Source organism: Leuciscus leuciscus (assembly GCF_965113295.1).
Source record: "Leuciscus leuciscus genome assembly, chromosome: 6".
In the NCBI taxonomy this organism is placed as follows: domain Eukaryota; kingdom Metazoa; phylum Chordata; class Actinopteri; order Cypriniformes; family Leuciscidae; genus Leuciscus; species Leuciscus leuciscus.
This window is the reverse complement of record NC_138730.1, coordinates 15,666,279-15,682,265: the sequence shown is the minus strand read 5'-3', so window position 1 is coordinate 15,682,265 and position 15,987 is coordinate 15,666,279. Positions and strand designations below refer to the sequence as shown.

The 15,987-nt window shown below is 40.0% G+C and overlaps 1 protein-coding gene and 1 long non-coding RNA gene across 2 annotated transcripts; one reads left to right on the top strand and one right to left on the bottom strand.

Annotated features, from left to right (window-relative positions):
• The first annotated feature begins 1,840 nt into the window (after window positions 1–1,840).
• Window positions 1,841–2,238, top strand: LOC309501301. The gene is made up of 2 exons (XR_014206859.1): window positions 1,841–2,130; window positions 2,161–2,238. It is a non-coding gene; the product is annotated as an uncharacterized lncRNA (long non-coding RNA).
• Window positions 2,137–7,469, bottom strand: adipoqb (adiponectin, C1Q and collagen domain containing, b). Its single transcript, XM_082173326.1, has 3 exons — window positions 7,350–7,469; window positions 6,750–7,045; window positions 2,137–5,986 (listed from the first exon to the last, which is right to left on the bottom strand). The coding sequence occupies exons 2-3, from the start codon at window positions 7,042–7,044 to the stop codon at window positions 5,448–5,450; spliced, it is 834 nt and encodes a 277-aa protein (XP_082029452.1). The 5' UTR covers window position 7,045; window positions 7,350–7,469; the 3' UTR covers window positions 2,137–5,447.
• Between the last annotated feature and the right edge of the window lie 8,518 nt (window positions 7,470–15,987).

Sequence of the window (15,987 nt, the reverse complement as noted above, 5' to 3'; positions counted from 1 at the left end):
TTACTGAAAGCTCATTTTTTGAGATATCAACCTCAAATTTGGAACACAATTTCCAATTTTTTAGATTTATGGCTTTGATTTTCTAGCCTTTTTAGAGTTCAACTTGTTTCATAAAATATATATTTTATATAAAATAATATTCATAAATCATTTTCATAAACTTAAACCTATATAACTTTTTTTTGGATTTACTTACAAAAAAAATTTAACTTCAGCAATAATCTGCCAAGGGTATTCTTTAAAATGATACCAAAGTTATTCGAAAAAATATAATGCTCCCAAGCTTCAACTTTTTATGACAGTTTTTTGACATGGACATTTTTGTCCTCTTTGGACCTATGTGTAACTTTTTTAAATTGATGCACAAGGGTTAAGAGGTCAAATTAATGTTATACAGTGGTTCATAGAGTTCAGCCTATATATGCAGCCATTAAGTACTATAGCCATCTAGTGGCTATTGATATTATTGTTTTTTGTTAATTTAAAATACCAAAATCAGACACCAGGTGACAGCAAAGTCACTTCATCTTTAGGTTTTAGCTCTAAGAACTTATTGGAATGATATTTTAATGTAGTTAAAAAAATATAAAAAATAAAACATAAAAATAAGCATAATTTACATAGAAAATATGGTACTTTTTGAAGTAAATAAATTCAAAAATACCCCCAAAATAAAAAAAACACACACCATAAATGGATAGACAAAATTGTATCGAAGACAGTGATATAACATTTATAATAAATAAAAAATAGGATCACACCTGAGTCCTCTGTGCCCACATTTGTCCACAATTACAGGATTAAGGGCTATGTTAATTTAACATGTTTACACATCTTTGTGGCAACCTTTCTGACATATTTACTTTGTTAAAATCATTAGCACAATGAATGAGTTAAAATGAACACAAAAAATGTTGTCCCTAAACTCACCCATTCATGTGTAAAAATTTCACACATCATTTCCAGCATTGGCAGACTGTTTATTTTGTGATATATATGAAATGTTTTAAATAAAAAAATTGTATTTTGTGATAACTTTGTCTAATTGGTTTGTATGTCAGCAGTACTTATGTAGGATAAAAATAAAATTAATCATATATCAAAATTATGAAATCTAATTTATATTTAGTACAAATAAAAATAATGACAGTAGTGTACTGATTAGCTTCGTTTTTACAGTAATGCACTGTATTACACAATTACAGTACCATGTACTGTAAAACTGAAATACGGTTTGGTACTGTAACTCTTAATTACAGTAACTTACTGGCAACAGTTTTGCCAGTAAGTTACTATAAAAAACCCTTGAAAAGTCTAACAGTGTATGATTTTATACTGTGTAAATTGTCCTCTAGCCTCTCTTACATATTTGCCTGTGTTTGACAAAATTCTTTTCCACTCTTCGACCCCAATTACAATCCCAATGTCCTTTTCCCATATCGTCTTTAAATTAGTGCAGACATTTCTGAGCACCTGGTTGGTTTTCACGTTTATTTTTACGTAGCCTATCTGTCATTCGGTGTCGTTGCCAACACGTGTCACGTTGCTTCACTGCTTTGGAGTGTGTGTGTGTGTGTGTGTGTGTGTGTGTGTGTGTGTGTGTGTGTGTGTGTGTGTGTGTGTGTGTGTGTGTGTGTGTGTGTGTGTGTGTGTGTGTGTGTGTGTGTGTGTGTGCGCGCGTGTGCGTGTGCGTGTGCGTGTGTGTGTGTGTGTGTGTGTGTGTGTGTGTGTGTGTGTGTGTTTCAAGGTCACAAACTGGTCCGGACATGAGGGGGATTTCTAATCAGCACTACTCATATTACACCAGTATATCATTCCAGACACATCCCACACATTAATATTTCAATGTTCAATCATTTATTTGTATAGTCATATCGATATACTAAAAATCACTAAATAATAATACAACATTTACATTTTGCATTTAAACAATAACAGTTAATCCCAGTTAATGCAATCAAAAAACATAAATGCAAATGAACGGAAATTCTTATTAAAATCTTACTAAATCAAAATAATACAGTGAGTAAAGAGAATAACAAAAAAATTGAAGTCATCTTCATTTAATTACCATCATGTTCTTCCAAACTATACATTACTTAATTTTCTCAGAGGGATTTTGACTGGTATGTACTAATTGAGAGAGAGAGAGAGAGAGAGAGAGAGAGAGAGAGAGAGAGAGAGAGAGAGAGAGAGAGAGAGAGAGAGAGAGAGAGAGAGAAAGAGAGAGAGAGAGAATTATGACAGAAAATTAATTTATAGGTAAATTGACTCTTTAAGCAAAGTTAAATTCATCTTGCGAATTAGAGCCAGGTCTTAGAAAGTGATCTTGTTGCTCCCCAGTGTTCCCATCAATTAAACTAAAAATACACTCATTAAATTAGACCATGTCATGCAACAACTGCTAGGGCTGGACTGTGGCCAATGGAATACTCTTAACAATCCATTCACTGCATGCAGGCCAATACAGATTTGACTGCAACACTGGATGTGTATTACAGTTTTTCACAATTGCTAAAAAACTAAACCCTATTCTCTGAACCAAATTCTCAATGGCCCAAACCAATTTGTTGAATAAATCACTCCTGCAAAACCTTAAACAAGTGCAGGCAGTTAAACACCTTTTGCAAATATCATGCACACTTTTTGCAAAACTAAACATTAAAACACATTTTGCTCTGTAATATTAAACACAACTACAACACAGCTGTTATTGTTTACACACAACGACTAAAAAATTGTTCGCACTTGTTTTTAATGATGTGATCAAAGCAACTGTACAAACTTTAAGCCAGTTCAGAGTGCAAATGTGGCACTGAATGATGACCATGGATGGAAACACACTTAGAGGAAGAGGAGGAAGTATAAGAGGTGTTGGACAAGAAGGAAGAGTGTAATGTAAGATGCTTTTCATTAAAACATTTCTTTGACCTTTTGGGGTTTTGCATTTGGACTATTGCATTTTTACAGTATGCAAGTTCTGAATATACAGACATTCAATGCTATACTATATTCAATACAATATCATACTTGCAGTAGCCTACAGTACAGAATACAAGATGTTCACTGTACTATACTTTTTTTTATGTAGTTGCAACATTTATTTACTATATACAATATAATTTACCCCCGTAACCATGCTCTAGAGGATGTCTAATGAATGATCTGTAGTGTTTATATATTGATTTGCTGTGTATCAGTACAGGTGAAATGGTTTTGAGGCAATTTGTTATTTGAGGGGACAACCATTTGTAGCTGTGTCAGAAACCATAGTGAACATTTTTGAGTGCACTCAATTCCAAAAGTTGTCATAGGCTATTTCATCTGAATTAGCCTACGAGTTTAACAGTTTAGTGTGTGTAAAAAATAGCAATGTTGGCATACTAAATTAATAAATAAATAAAATAATAAAAATAATAAAACATGTATGCATACACACTGAGCGTGTAAAGCTAAGCGAATCGCTGACGAACTGAGCTACAGCAACAGCTGTCATACAGCTGTCAGCAACAGCAAAATAGTGTCGGCCCAGATCCGGCCCACATCTGGTACGCATGGAATCCACATGTAACAGATTTGGCCTGGATCTGGGCCGACACTGTCGCTGTCTGGGATGATTGCCAGCTCTAGAGTGAATGAGTTCTTTGCAAGGGGCAACATTCTAATCTGAAAAATGAAGCCTACCCGGAAGTGCGAAAAACTGCAATACATTGAAAATCCGCTAGGGGGAGGTCCCAAAAGGGAGCAAATGTCCATAAACCCCATGTTAAAATGTCCGTTTTCACAGCATAAATTCATGTTTTTACAGGTTGGTCCCATGGACTTTTATTGTATTTTTCGATAGGTTCCGAGTGCCTGACAACTGTGAGGGGGGTGAATTTTTTTCTAACTCGTTAGTTTAGATCGTATTTAGATATAAAATGTATGACAAATAAGGGTGCGATTGACAGCCTGATTGACAGCTGACACAACACATCATACCTGTAAGTTATCCTTTCTGAACATTTGTATTGAAATATGGCGCCGCCCATACCCCCCATAAACGGCCTCAAAACCGATCTTCAGAAGTCTATGGGTGACGTCACAGACGCTTTGTCCATATTTTTTACAGTCTATGCTTCAAACCCGTTCTTCAGAAAGTCTATGGGTGACGTCACAAACCTTTTGTCCATATTTTTTACAGTCTCTAGCTCTTTGACACATAACTGACACAGACAGAAGAAAACAACGCTCTCTACGCTGTTTCAAGCTCTTTAGATCGGATAATTCAGTGGAAAATGAATAGAAAATGATAATCTGTATAAAGAATATGTGAGAATAAATATGTTCTCAGACACCAACGATTAAAATAACATCAATTCTCTTCTCTCTTCTGGAATTCTTTTTCTTCAGTGTTTTACACAGGTTTTCAAAACAGCAGCACCACTCTCACACTTTTGTGCAACAGCAGCGGCTCGGGTAAGCTCAAATGTAATTGGACGGCTCGTTTTATCGCGGGGCGACGGGGGAAAAAATCAACACACTAGGCCAAATTTTTTTTTAATAAATAAATATTGCTTTGTCGCGCTGCGATTGATCCACCTGGTGTGAATAGCTCTTCTATTGTTTCGACTCAAGAGCGTCATCACGACGTAAATTTACGCTGTTTAATCACGCTCAGTGTGAACGGACCTTAACTCAGAGTATTAGTTCAGTATTAGTAGACTGTCAGGAGTAGGGTTAGTAGAGTAAGTTGACATGTACTTGCAAAGTTACTTATATACTAAGTAGAATGTCTGTTGGGCAACCATCAAAATAAAGTTTTAGTAGATATTAAGCAGACAGTAGTAATAATCAACTAATCCTCTAATGAGACTTAAGCCCTATTCGCACTGGATTAGTATTATCTGGGGAGCTCGTGTGATTTAGAAATGACCCCTTGGTCTGGTAACGTTTTTTTTTTTTACTTTGATTTTACAAGGGTTACCCAGTGCCACTATAAACTCGACAACTCATCAACAATTTTTCAATTTTTAGTCATTTGGCACTCAGTTACTATGGAAAAGCAGAAACTCTTTAATATTCACATCATCACACAAGCATTCTATATAAAAAAAAAAGAGGATTCATTATATCTGAAGCTCTGTAGACATATCAATACAAATGATTTCAAATGTCATGCAAACTGAAGCATATCTCCCACTTGCTGCATCGGGGGAGTTAAAAAGCTCTTACTAAAAATAGCCAAACAAATTAATTTTAAAGGAGTGTCAAACTCAGCTCCTGGAGGGCCACAGTCTTGCAGAGTTTGGTCCCAACCCTGCGTCAACACATATATCTGTAGTTTTTAAAAAAGCCTGAAGGACTTGATTATCTAGATCAGGTGTGTTTCTTTAGGTTTGAAGCTAAACTCTGCAGGGCTGTGACCCTCAAGGAACTGAGTCTGACACCCCTGATTTAGGACCTTGTCAACGTCTCTGTGCAGGAGCAGGAATAGCAGGATACAGGAGAAAACCAGAAAAGGTGGAGTCGTTGGTATTATCTGCATACACTCCCCCAAAGCTCTCGTCTCCATAGACCTGCAGCCATACCTCATCTTCTGCCTCTAAACGCAAGACAACAGAACCTGATGCCTGGTCCACATTGCTTTCCTGGTACTGGTCATAGGTAAACATGATAGCCTTGTCATTCTTGTAGAGACCGACTTTAGCATCTTTAGTGTAGACGGTCAGATGATAAGTGAAGAAGTACACCCCTGGCAGAACGCAGCGGAACTTTCCGGAAACATCATCATAGTGGTGCTGGTCATTATAGAAGAACTTGTTGAAGCGGATTGGCACGTTGGTGGCGGGAACAAGTTCTTTGAGACCTACGCTAAAGGCTGAATGGTAAGACAAGGCACTGTCCCCACGGGCTCCTTTCAGACCTGGGTTCCCAGGAAAGCCTCTTGGTCCAGCTGGACCGACATCCCCTTTCTGTCCAGGATCTCCTTTCTCACCTACTTCACCTACAAACAACAGAAAAATTATGTACTGTTGCTGGTGTACAACTGGATGAACTGGATTGTGACAGCAGAACAGCAGAAGATTCATTTGTACCGTGGGCCAAAACCTACCCCTAACCCTACCCGATAAACACTTTGTTCTATTACACACCAATAAGGCACTTTATTTTCACTTTTCAAATATTTTCTTAATTTTTATTTAAAATAAACGTTGTGAATTGCATCAGCATAAGCTAAGCTTTACCTTGAGCACCTGCCGTAATCCTTTCTCTCCCTGAAAATATTACAGTAATTCTATTTTTTCTTAAAATAAACTTTCTGATCTGATATGCAATGGGAAAAGAATGGACAAATTCAAACTCAGGTCGATCGCATCAAAAGCCACCCACCTCACTCTCCACGTCACTGCTTCTGTTAATAGACAGGTTTCTTTTGTAATTTTGTCTAGTCCAACGCCGACAAAGTTAGTGTAAATAGCTTTTGCCAATCTCAATCTCTCTTGTAAGGAGTAAATCGAACATGTTTGGTGTGATTGGCTGTTCGTTGTATCAGAAACTCTGGAGTTGACAGAGAATGTTTAAAGTGAGTGTTGTGAAACCGCTGAACCCGATCTAAACCAGGTTGGATTTGTTTGGTTTTGTAAACTTTCAACCAACTCTGAAACTCAGAGTTTGATCAACTAGCTTTGTGAAACTGAATGGGATTTCAGAGGTGAAGTTCCAAAGTTACCAAAGTTCCAAACTGTGTAAAGAGAGTTTACTCTAACCTTTATCTCCTTTCTCGCCCCTCGGTCCATCATGTCCATCTCTGCCGTCTCTCCCAGGTTTTCCACTGTGCCCAGGTGTGCCAGGAACGCCTCCCATCCACATGGCACATGGCTGTCTATCATCAGGTTGACTGACATCTGTCCACGGACCCTCAGGCTCTTCCACCTCCTCTCCTCCCTCCTCAGCCCCTTCATCCACTGCTATTTTCTCCAAATCTTCCTCTAATAGGTCTTGACCTTGACCAAGTCGTCCAATGAGAAGGATTCCCAATAAGATCTTCCAGAGTAGAGTCATACTGATGTCAAAAAAATATTCAAGAATTTAAAAACCATGTTATCCTGCTACAAAAACTATGTATAATACGTTTTATATGACACTTGAGATGTCACACTTCACAATTTGTAAATTGTTTGACTTGTTGTCATGAAGATTGTACAACACAATATTATAACCTAATCCCCAATCTAAACTGCTTGAAGAAACTGGCTTTGGAAATGCCAAAACATTTTAGTGCCATGTCAAACCAAACATGTTTGACCTTTTCTTTACTGATATAGAGGCATTTTATTAAAGCAATGTTATGAAAAAGTCTTTCCTACCTGGCCTGTATGTTTGTGTTCGTCCCTAAAGCACAGAACAGTAAGAACAACCACTGAGCGACACAACTGCCTTTGTTGGGAATGTACTGACAGCACTGAGGGCTTTCTGAACTATATTTATCCAAGTCTAAATGTATTTATGGCTTGTTGAACAGCAGGCCACTTAATTCAATCTGATTCTAGTCTGACATAAAGAAGGGCTTCTTTTCTGTTATATTTATTGACACAGCTTTACAATAACGTTAATTAGTTAAAATTAGTGTATTAACTAACATGAAACAACAATGAACAATACATTTGTTACAGTATTTATTAATCTTTGTAAATGTTAGTTAATAAAAATACAGTTGTTCATTGTTTGTTCATGTTAGCTCACAGTGTATTAACTAATGTTAACAAATACAACCTTTAATTTGAATAATGTATTAGTAGCAATTAATATTAACTAAGATTATTAAATGCAGTTGTATTCTTCATTATGTGTTCATGTTAACTAGGTAGTAGTTAACTAATGTTAACTAATGAACCTTATTGTACAGTGTTACCATTTAAATTATCAAATTATTGAGTGTCATGTCAAGTTTTCCTTTATCCTTTATTGAAATTTTATGACAGCACTGAACTTGCGTTCAACAATTCTCAAAACCCTTGTCTTTTCATAAACACAATTCCAAAATACAGAGAGTCATAAGAGTCTAAATGAAATAATAAGTGATACATTGTTGTTTATATTTATAGAAGTGTTAAATCCAAAGTTGTGCATTTAATGACTTTACTAAATTGTATTGTTTCTGTACATTAGTTTCTGTAATTGCCTGTAACTAGCTTAATTTAGCTTCCTCAGAACAGACTGTTGTCACATTCAGAAAGTTTGGTTGGTAAAAACCAACCAGATGGGGGCAGTGCTTGTTCATCTGGTGTACTTTCATACACAATCTCCAGTACATTATCAACCATTACCTTCTCTATCCCTTAAAAAAGCATTATAAATTCTAGCTTTGATCGGCTGGAAGAAGCAAAAGTTCCAGACCAGCTTGTAAGTGCATGCTCAAAAGCTTGCAGACCTGTAAGTCTAATGAAGTTATTAAAGCATCGAATCTGCATTATAACTCACTTATGGCACCAAATGTAAATCCCTTTTTTTTATTATTTAAGTCATTTGTCTAAATATAAAATAATGGAAGCAATAAAATGTATGCACTCACTGCTTTTGTCTTCTTAATAGCTTTAAAAGTGTTTTAATAGCTTTTTTTTTTCTATAAACAAATAAACAAACAAGCAAACACAGCAAAGTCAGTCAGATCGGATTCTTTACCCCAAGACATTATTAGAAATTACTAGGATTTGTGAAACCTCTGGTCTCTCCGGTCAGAGCAACAGATCCAGTAAAGGTAAGAGGGAATGTTATAGAAAAAAAAATATATTATTATATTACTAAATATTTTATTAAATGTGATAGTTCTTTTATTTAATTAATACTTAATTCTTTACTAAAGTAAAGTAAGAATAAGTAAGAATAATACCATGGAAGTAGAATAGCAATATCAGTGTAAGATATCTCAGTTTAATGTATTGTAATGATAACCAGTGATTGAACCAAAAAATCAGAGATTGAAGAATTGTACCTAAGGCTTCAAAAGCAGAAATATAATTCCTGTAATACTTGCAGTGAAAGGATTACGGCAGGTGCTCAAGGTAAAGCTTAGCTTATGCTGATGCAATTCACAATGTCATGCTGAGCATATTTTCTCCAAATTGTCCTCACAATATGATTGCTTATTCACATCCCAACAAAAATATTTTATATGTACCCTGCTTCAATAATACACACAAAATTGAGGAAAATCAGGTACCCCTTGTCTCTTTAGAAGAGTAAGACTTGCCTGAGGAAGCTTCTGTCCACATCAAGCTATTTTGTAAGAATTTCATGGCACTCCCTGATGGGCTTCTTTAGATGTAATCCATTTTTCAGGTCATAGAAGATTCTGACGCATTAGAAGTTTCTTGTTTCAAGAATAAACTTTTTTTTTTGTTCTTTTTTTTTCTTACATCTGCAGTGCACCAGCCATATGATCACCTTTACAATGAAGCCATTACAAATGTCCTCATTCACATTCCCGACTCTCATTAGAGAAGATATGCAATGACAAGTAGAAGCACTTTCTTTTTTATCACACAATTTCCAACCCCATCACTGACATATGTATTTATTTTGAACCGCTGTACTGATACAAGTCTGATATTATTCACTTTAAAAGGTTTATGTGAACCTGGCCAATTAAGGCTCAACTCCAAGAAAAAGAAGATCCCTGCTGTTTTCATTTTAGATATCCATCATCTTAATTGGTCTCTATTAGCTTTTTTGTTGACAAAATGCACTGCCCTTCTCATTATTCTTCAAATCCCTGTCTCAGGACGTAAGTTTCAAATAAAAGAGACTTATGCATCACAAAAGAGATGTCAATTAAATTTAGAAGCCTCCTGAAGTGTCCAAGGTTCACTAATATTTGTCTTGAGAAGGTTCACCAAGAAGACTTCTGTTCTAGTTTTGATTGAAGCAAATATACAATTTTACTTATTCAAAAGACTTAAATGTCTCTTGTGAAAAACAAGTACATGTTAGCATACTTTTAAAGAGAGTACTTATAATGAAAATAATACATGTGAACGTAATGTTTTTGGACAGTTAATTGCATGCTATTTGCAATTAAATGAAAATGTCTTATAGTTTACATTTATATTAAATGCAATTAGTTGACCCAGTTAAGTAGAAATTAAGTATACTCATATGTAATTTTATAATTACTTCTATTGTTTTCGGTTATGTAATATGGTTAAATTGTACTGCTGAATACTGACAAGCGTTTATGGTAAACTAAAATATACTTTTTTTAAATTTCTGTTGAAACTTGTATGTAATATATTTACATATATTTGTAATTACACATTTGTAATGATGACTTTAATAAAATATTACATTTAAATTATAATCAAGTACTTTTCATGTGATTTAGTGTTAATCAATGCATCTCCTGTATGGCTCTGGCTCTGCTTGACAGTGCGTATGAATATGGTTATATATACTCATGAAATATATATATATACCCCAAAATAGACATGGTACTTCCTTGAAAATAAATTCACAACCATAATGAAATGATCTTTCACAAATGATAGTGCTTTACAATGAACTCTGTTAGATATGGCAATTTATCTGTTCAGTATTAGCCTACATATTACTCACCTGTTGAGTAATAAAAACGCCATCTCTGCCATCTTCCGCTTTTACATTTCAAATCCCTCAGTTCTCGCCATCTCCGAAAAGCCAAGCCAGTGTTGACTCCCATTTTATTAACATGTGATATCCATCAAAACATGTGTTGCGTTCTCTTTTTGCCAGCAGACTCTCCACTGTTTTTTTTTTGTTTTTTTTGTTTTTTTACGGGTGATTCCCTGAAGATTCAAGATTGAACTGCTCCATGGCTTCATTCAAAATTGCATCCTTCCCAACTATATGATAGGTGAATAGCAGTATGTCACAAAAGAAGTATGTCCGAATTGACAGAACTCATAAAAGAGTAGACAAAAAGTAGACAGAAGATACTTTACAATCCCATGAGGCCACGGGTGAGAATTTGTTAATGGCAGTGATGCAGACCATAATCAGGTCACGTGATTAGGGCAACATGGCGAATGTAGTAAGTCCGGATTACATTCAAACTACACACATTCATACTATACATTGCATTTACTTTTTTAGCAGTCTCAAAGTAATTGCTTATACTCAAGAGACTGAAGAGAATATGTGACTCTCATTGTATGGACAAAAGCAATTAAAAGAAAATAATACAATTCTGGAATGACATGATAGGTTAATGTAGGTCTACTGGTTTTGATCACACCCCTAATAAAAGCCATATTGCAGTTTTTCGATGTGTTCGTCAGACAATGGGGAAACCGGCTGACTGTGGAATTTTTCACTTTTGCCTGGCTTGCTGAATGAGGTTAAAAGCACAATGGGGGAATTGATTTAATTACAGTCGATTAATTCAGCTGGTTCCATTCTTAATTGTTTCAAGGGTTTTAATTACAGCTGAATAAACATGTGCTCAATAAACAATTATTCCACAAAGGCCTGAACACAGAATGCTTTTGAAGGACATGTGCCTCGATCATTCTGCTTTTAATGTTTGTTAAGATCGTATGATCTTCAGCATGCATTCCTTCCACCTTGGAATCACTCTAAAGAATATGTCAATTCAAGTCACCTTTATTCATATGCTTTATACAATATGCCACGATGGGACAGCCTCTGCTCCAACGTATCTTGCAGAAAGGAAAGCATAAAGCTGATCGGGCATCTCCGGGGGTCTTCCCAGTGGGAAGAGCACCACTCAGCAAACAGACTCTTCTTCAAAGCATAAGCTGGCCTAGTAGTAGGAAATCTGGCTTGAGGTCCTCATGGAAATTAACCAGGGAGGGGCTGTTGTGCGCAAATAAGCAAGTAAGTAAAGGTTTATTTAAAGTAAGTAAAACAGTGTTTACAGAGAAAAAATATATATGCATACACACATAGAAATAAGATAGTAAAATGACCAAAAATAAAATCACATAATAGAAATACAATAATAAAATACAACAGTGAAATAAATCAGGGAAAGGCCCAAGTGAACAAATGTGATTTGAGATACTTTTTAAAAGTGCATAGTGTAACGAGTTAGCTCAAAGGGGAAATATTAATAACTCATAATTTGTTATGATTAATTATTAATATATGGGTCAGTTAATTGGATTAACTTGATGTAGCTAAATTAATATTACAATCAATTAATCAGTTCGTCCAACGAACTCTTTTCATTATTCATTTATAAAAATAAAAAAAAGCGTATATTTCATGGCCACCGAAAAAGAATTATATCTTAGCCTGTACAGCGCTTAGAGCATGTAACAAGATTAAGATCGTAAAATAGACTTTGTTGCAAGCAGAGAATCAGAACCAAATACATATTGTGCACAAGTTTTATTAACTAAATCAACAACATAACTAATCTAAACAAACACAACTAATCTAAACAAACACACATACATACATACTGTCACATTCACCGTCTGTCATCGTCTTGTCTTCACTACAGTTCCCAGAATCCTCCTTGTTTCCACACCTGAACTCACTCCCTTCATTACCCACCTGTTCATCATCATTATCTGCATCACCTGTCTTGTGTTCATCTGTGTGTGTATTTAAGTTCCTTCTGTTCACCCTTCACTTGTCGGTCAATGTTTGTGTTAGCACTCTGTTTGTGCACGCACACTGTTCTGTATATTCTTCAGTTTAAATAAATATTGAGTATTTAGTATCTTTGCCTACCTTCATCTTCTTCATCAACCCTGAGACGTGACAGATTGACCGACCAAGGAAATGGATGAACGCCTCAAATTCATCCTCGTGGCTCAGGAGAACCACGATTTATCAAGTTTCTCCAGGAAGTTTGTGGAACTCGCCCTCAAAAGCACTTTGGAGGACAAAACCCTCAGCGTGCTGTTCCGGGTCGGGGTCACTCTCCATCAACATCTCAACCTCCCAGACACCACCGGACTGAGTTGGAGAGAGACTGTGTTCCGGTGTCTGGTGAGTGTTGCGTCCCGGTCCGGAACGCCACCGTCTCCAGCCATCTCCGCCACGCTATCCATCCTCATCCATAGTCCAGCCGAGCCTGCACTTCACGCCAGTCCAGCCGAGCCTGCACTTCACGCCAGTCCAGCCGAGCCTGCACTTCACGCCAGTCCAGCCGAGCCTGCACTTCACGCCAATCCAGCCGAGCCTGCACTTCACGCCAGTCCAGCCGAGCCTGCACTTCACGCCAGTCCAGCCGAGCCTGCACTTCACGCCAGTCCAGCCGAGCCTGCACTTCACGCCAGTCCAGCCGAGCCTGCACTTCACGCCAGTCCAGCCGAGCCTGCACTTAACGCCAGTCCAGCCGAGCCCGCACTTCACGCTAGATCTGCCGAGTCCAAGGCAGTATGCGCCATGCCCGCCGAGCCTGAGACTGAGAGCGTCATGCCCGCCGAGCCTGAGACTGAGAACGTCATGCCCGCTGAGACTGAATGCATTAAGTCCTCTTCACCGCTGGTCCCATCCAGCTCAGAGCCCTCTTCGCCGCTGGTCCCGTCCAGCTCAGAGCCCTCTTCGCCGCTGGTCCCGTCCAGCTCAGAGCCCTCTTCGCCGCTGGTCCCGTCCAGCTCAGAGCCCTCTTCGCCGCTGGTCCCGTCCAGCTCAACGCCCACTTCTCAGCTGGTCCCGCCCAGCTCAGAGCCCTCTTCGCCGCTGGTCCCGCCCAGCTCAGAGCCCTCTTCGCCGCTGGTCCTGCCCAGCTCAGAGCCCTCTTCGCCGCTGGTCCCGCCCAGCTCAGAGCCCTCTTTCGCCGCTGGTCCCGTCCAGCACTGAGCCCTCTTCACCGCTGGTCCCGTCCAGCACTGAGCCCTCTTCACCGCTGGTCCTGCCCAGCACAAAGCCTTCACCGCTGGTCCTGCCCAGCACAAAGCCTTCACCGCTGGTCCTGCCCAGCACAAAGACTTCACCGCTGGTCCTGCCCAGCACAAAGCCTTCACCGCTGGTCCTGCCCAGCACAAGGCCTTCACCGCTGGTCCTGCCCAGCACAAAGCCCTCATCGCTGCCCAGCGCCGAGCCCTCATCGCTGCCCGGCGCCGAGCCCTCATCGCTGCCCGGCGCCGAGCCCTCAACGCTGCCCAGCGCCGAGCCCTCAACGCTGCCCAGCACCGAGCCATCTTCGCTGCCCAGCACCGAGCCCTCTTCACGGTCCCTATCAGCCCAATCAGAGACTGTTTTTAGCCATCCTTCTCCGGTACCCGGGACTTTCCCCAAGTATTTTTTTGGGGGGGGGCCATATGCCTCCGTCCTGGCCACTCGAGGGTCGCCTGAGGGGACATCACCGCCATGGCCACCCGAAGGGTCCGCACCGCCATGGCCACCCGAAGGGTCCGCACCGCCATGGCCACCCGAAGGGTCCTCACCGCCGTGGTCGCCTGAGGGGACATCACCGCCATGGCCACCCGAAGGGTCCTCACCGCCGTGGCCGCCCGAAGGGTCCTCACCGCCGTGGCCGCCCGAAGGGTCCTCACCGCAGTGGCCGCCCGAAGGGTCCTCACCGCCGTGGCCACCTGCTCAGCCTGCACCGCCGTGGCCACCTGGTCAGCCTGCACCGCCGTGGTCCCCTGCTCAGCCTGCACCGCCGTGGTCCCCTGCTCAGCCTGCACCGCCGTGGTCCCCTGCTCAGCCTGCACCGCCAAGGTTGGCGGTACCATCCTGAAGTCTCCTGTCTGTCCTGTTCCTGTTCTCCCTCCGGTCACTGACTCCAGGATGCCCACCCCCCCTCCCAGGTTCTGCCATCTACGGCGCGGGTCTAGCTACGGCGCGCGCCTAGCGGGAGGGGGGAGTAATGTCACATTCACCGTCTGTCATCGTCTTGTCTTCACTACAGTTCCCAGAATCCTCCTTGTTTCCACACCTGAACTCACTCCCTTCATTACCCACCTGTTCATCATCATTATCTGAATCACCTGTCTTGTGTTCATCTGTGTGTGTATTTAAGTTCCTTCTGTTCACCCTTCACTTGTCGGTCAATGTTTGTGTTAGCACTCTGTTTGTGAACGCACACTGTTCTGTATATTCTTCAGTTTAAATAAATATTGAGTATTTAGTATCTTTGCCTACCTTCATCTTCTTCATCAACCCTGAGACGTGACACATACATGCATAGGTAAAATGGTGAGTGATATAATGGAACCAGAAGCAGGAAAAGGAACTATGGAAAAGATCCATTTAACTATGAAAAGAACAATCAGCTTATCATTTTCAGAGCACCTCATTAAATTGATACTTTCATGGTCTGTGCAGTTGACACAATTCTTGAAGTGGTTGAACATTGAAGTTGTTGATGGTTCCGTGAGAGTCAAATGTTGGAGTTGCAATCGTATTCTTCTCCGCTGGATGAAGAAGATATGATGAACTTGCATGGTTAGTTCGACTCTGTTCTCATGGCTGGAGTGCAGATTGTGGCCTGCCGGCCTTGGGCCGGAGAGGACACGCAGAGCAAATGGTGGGAGTTGCGATAGTCTTCTTCTGCACTGAATGAAGACGTTGTGCCAAACTCCTGAGGTTGTACTTGATTCTGTTGTGGTTGAGAGAGTCCTATCTCTCCTGAATGAGCACATGGCTGGTTGTGTGTCAAGGCCTGCTGCCCTGGGGCCTGCTGAGGCCACGCTGGGCAGCACGGCACCCTGAATGTACCGAGAAAGCCAAGAGTTGATCGTTGCCCATTCAGTGATGGTAAGGTTGCAGTTTTCTTCTGAGTTGGATTGAAGAAAATACAGTCTGACTCCTTTGGGAGAGTGAAAGCATAGCAGGCGGTGGCCTGCCGGGGCCTTTGGACATCAACCTGAAGAAGCAGCAGTAGAGAGCCAGAAGAAGAGAGAGGAGGGTCACTGTGAATTTGTCTCTAAGAAAGCCTGAGTAAGGCCCCACCTCTCCTGGTTTGCTTGACCAATGATAAGGGTGGAATTTCCTGACGGGAAAATTCCTCTGTGGTTGATTTATGAATCTTTGTTTTAAGCAAGCTCA

Bases quoted from the DNA above. Each gene is read 5' to 3' on its own strand.
- adipoqb (XM_082173326.1), bottom strand. From the start codon at position 7,044: ATGACTCTACTCTGGAAGATCTTATTGGGAATCCTTCTCATTGGACGA. The intron at 5,987-6,749 runs GTTAGAGTAAAC...TGTTGTTTGTAG, and splicing joins GGGCGAGAAAGGAGATAAAG to GTGAAGTAGGTGAGAAAGGA.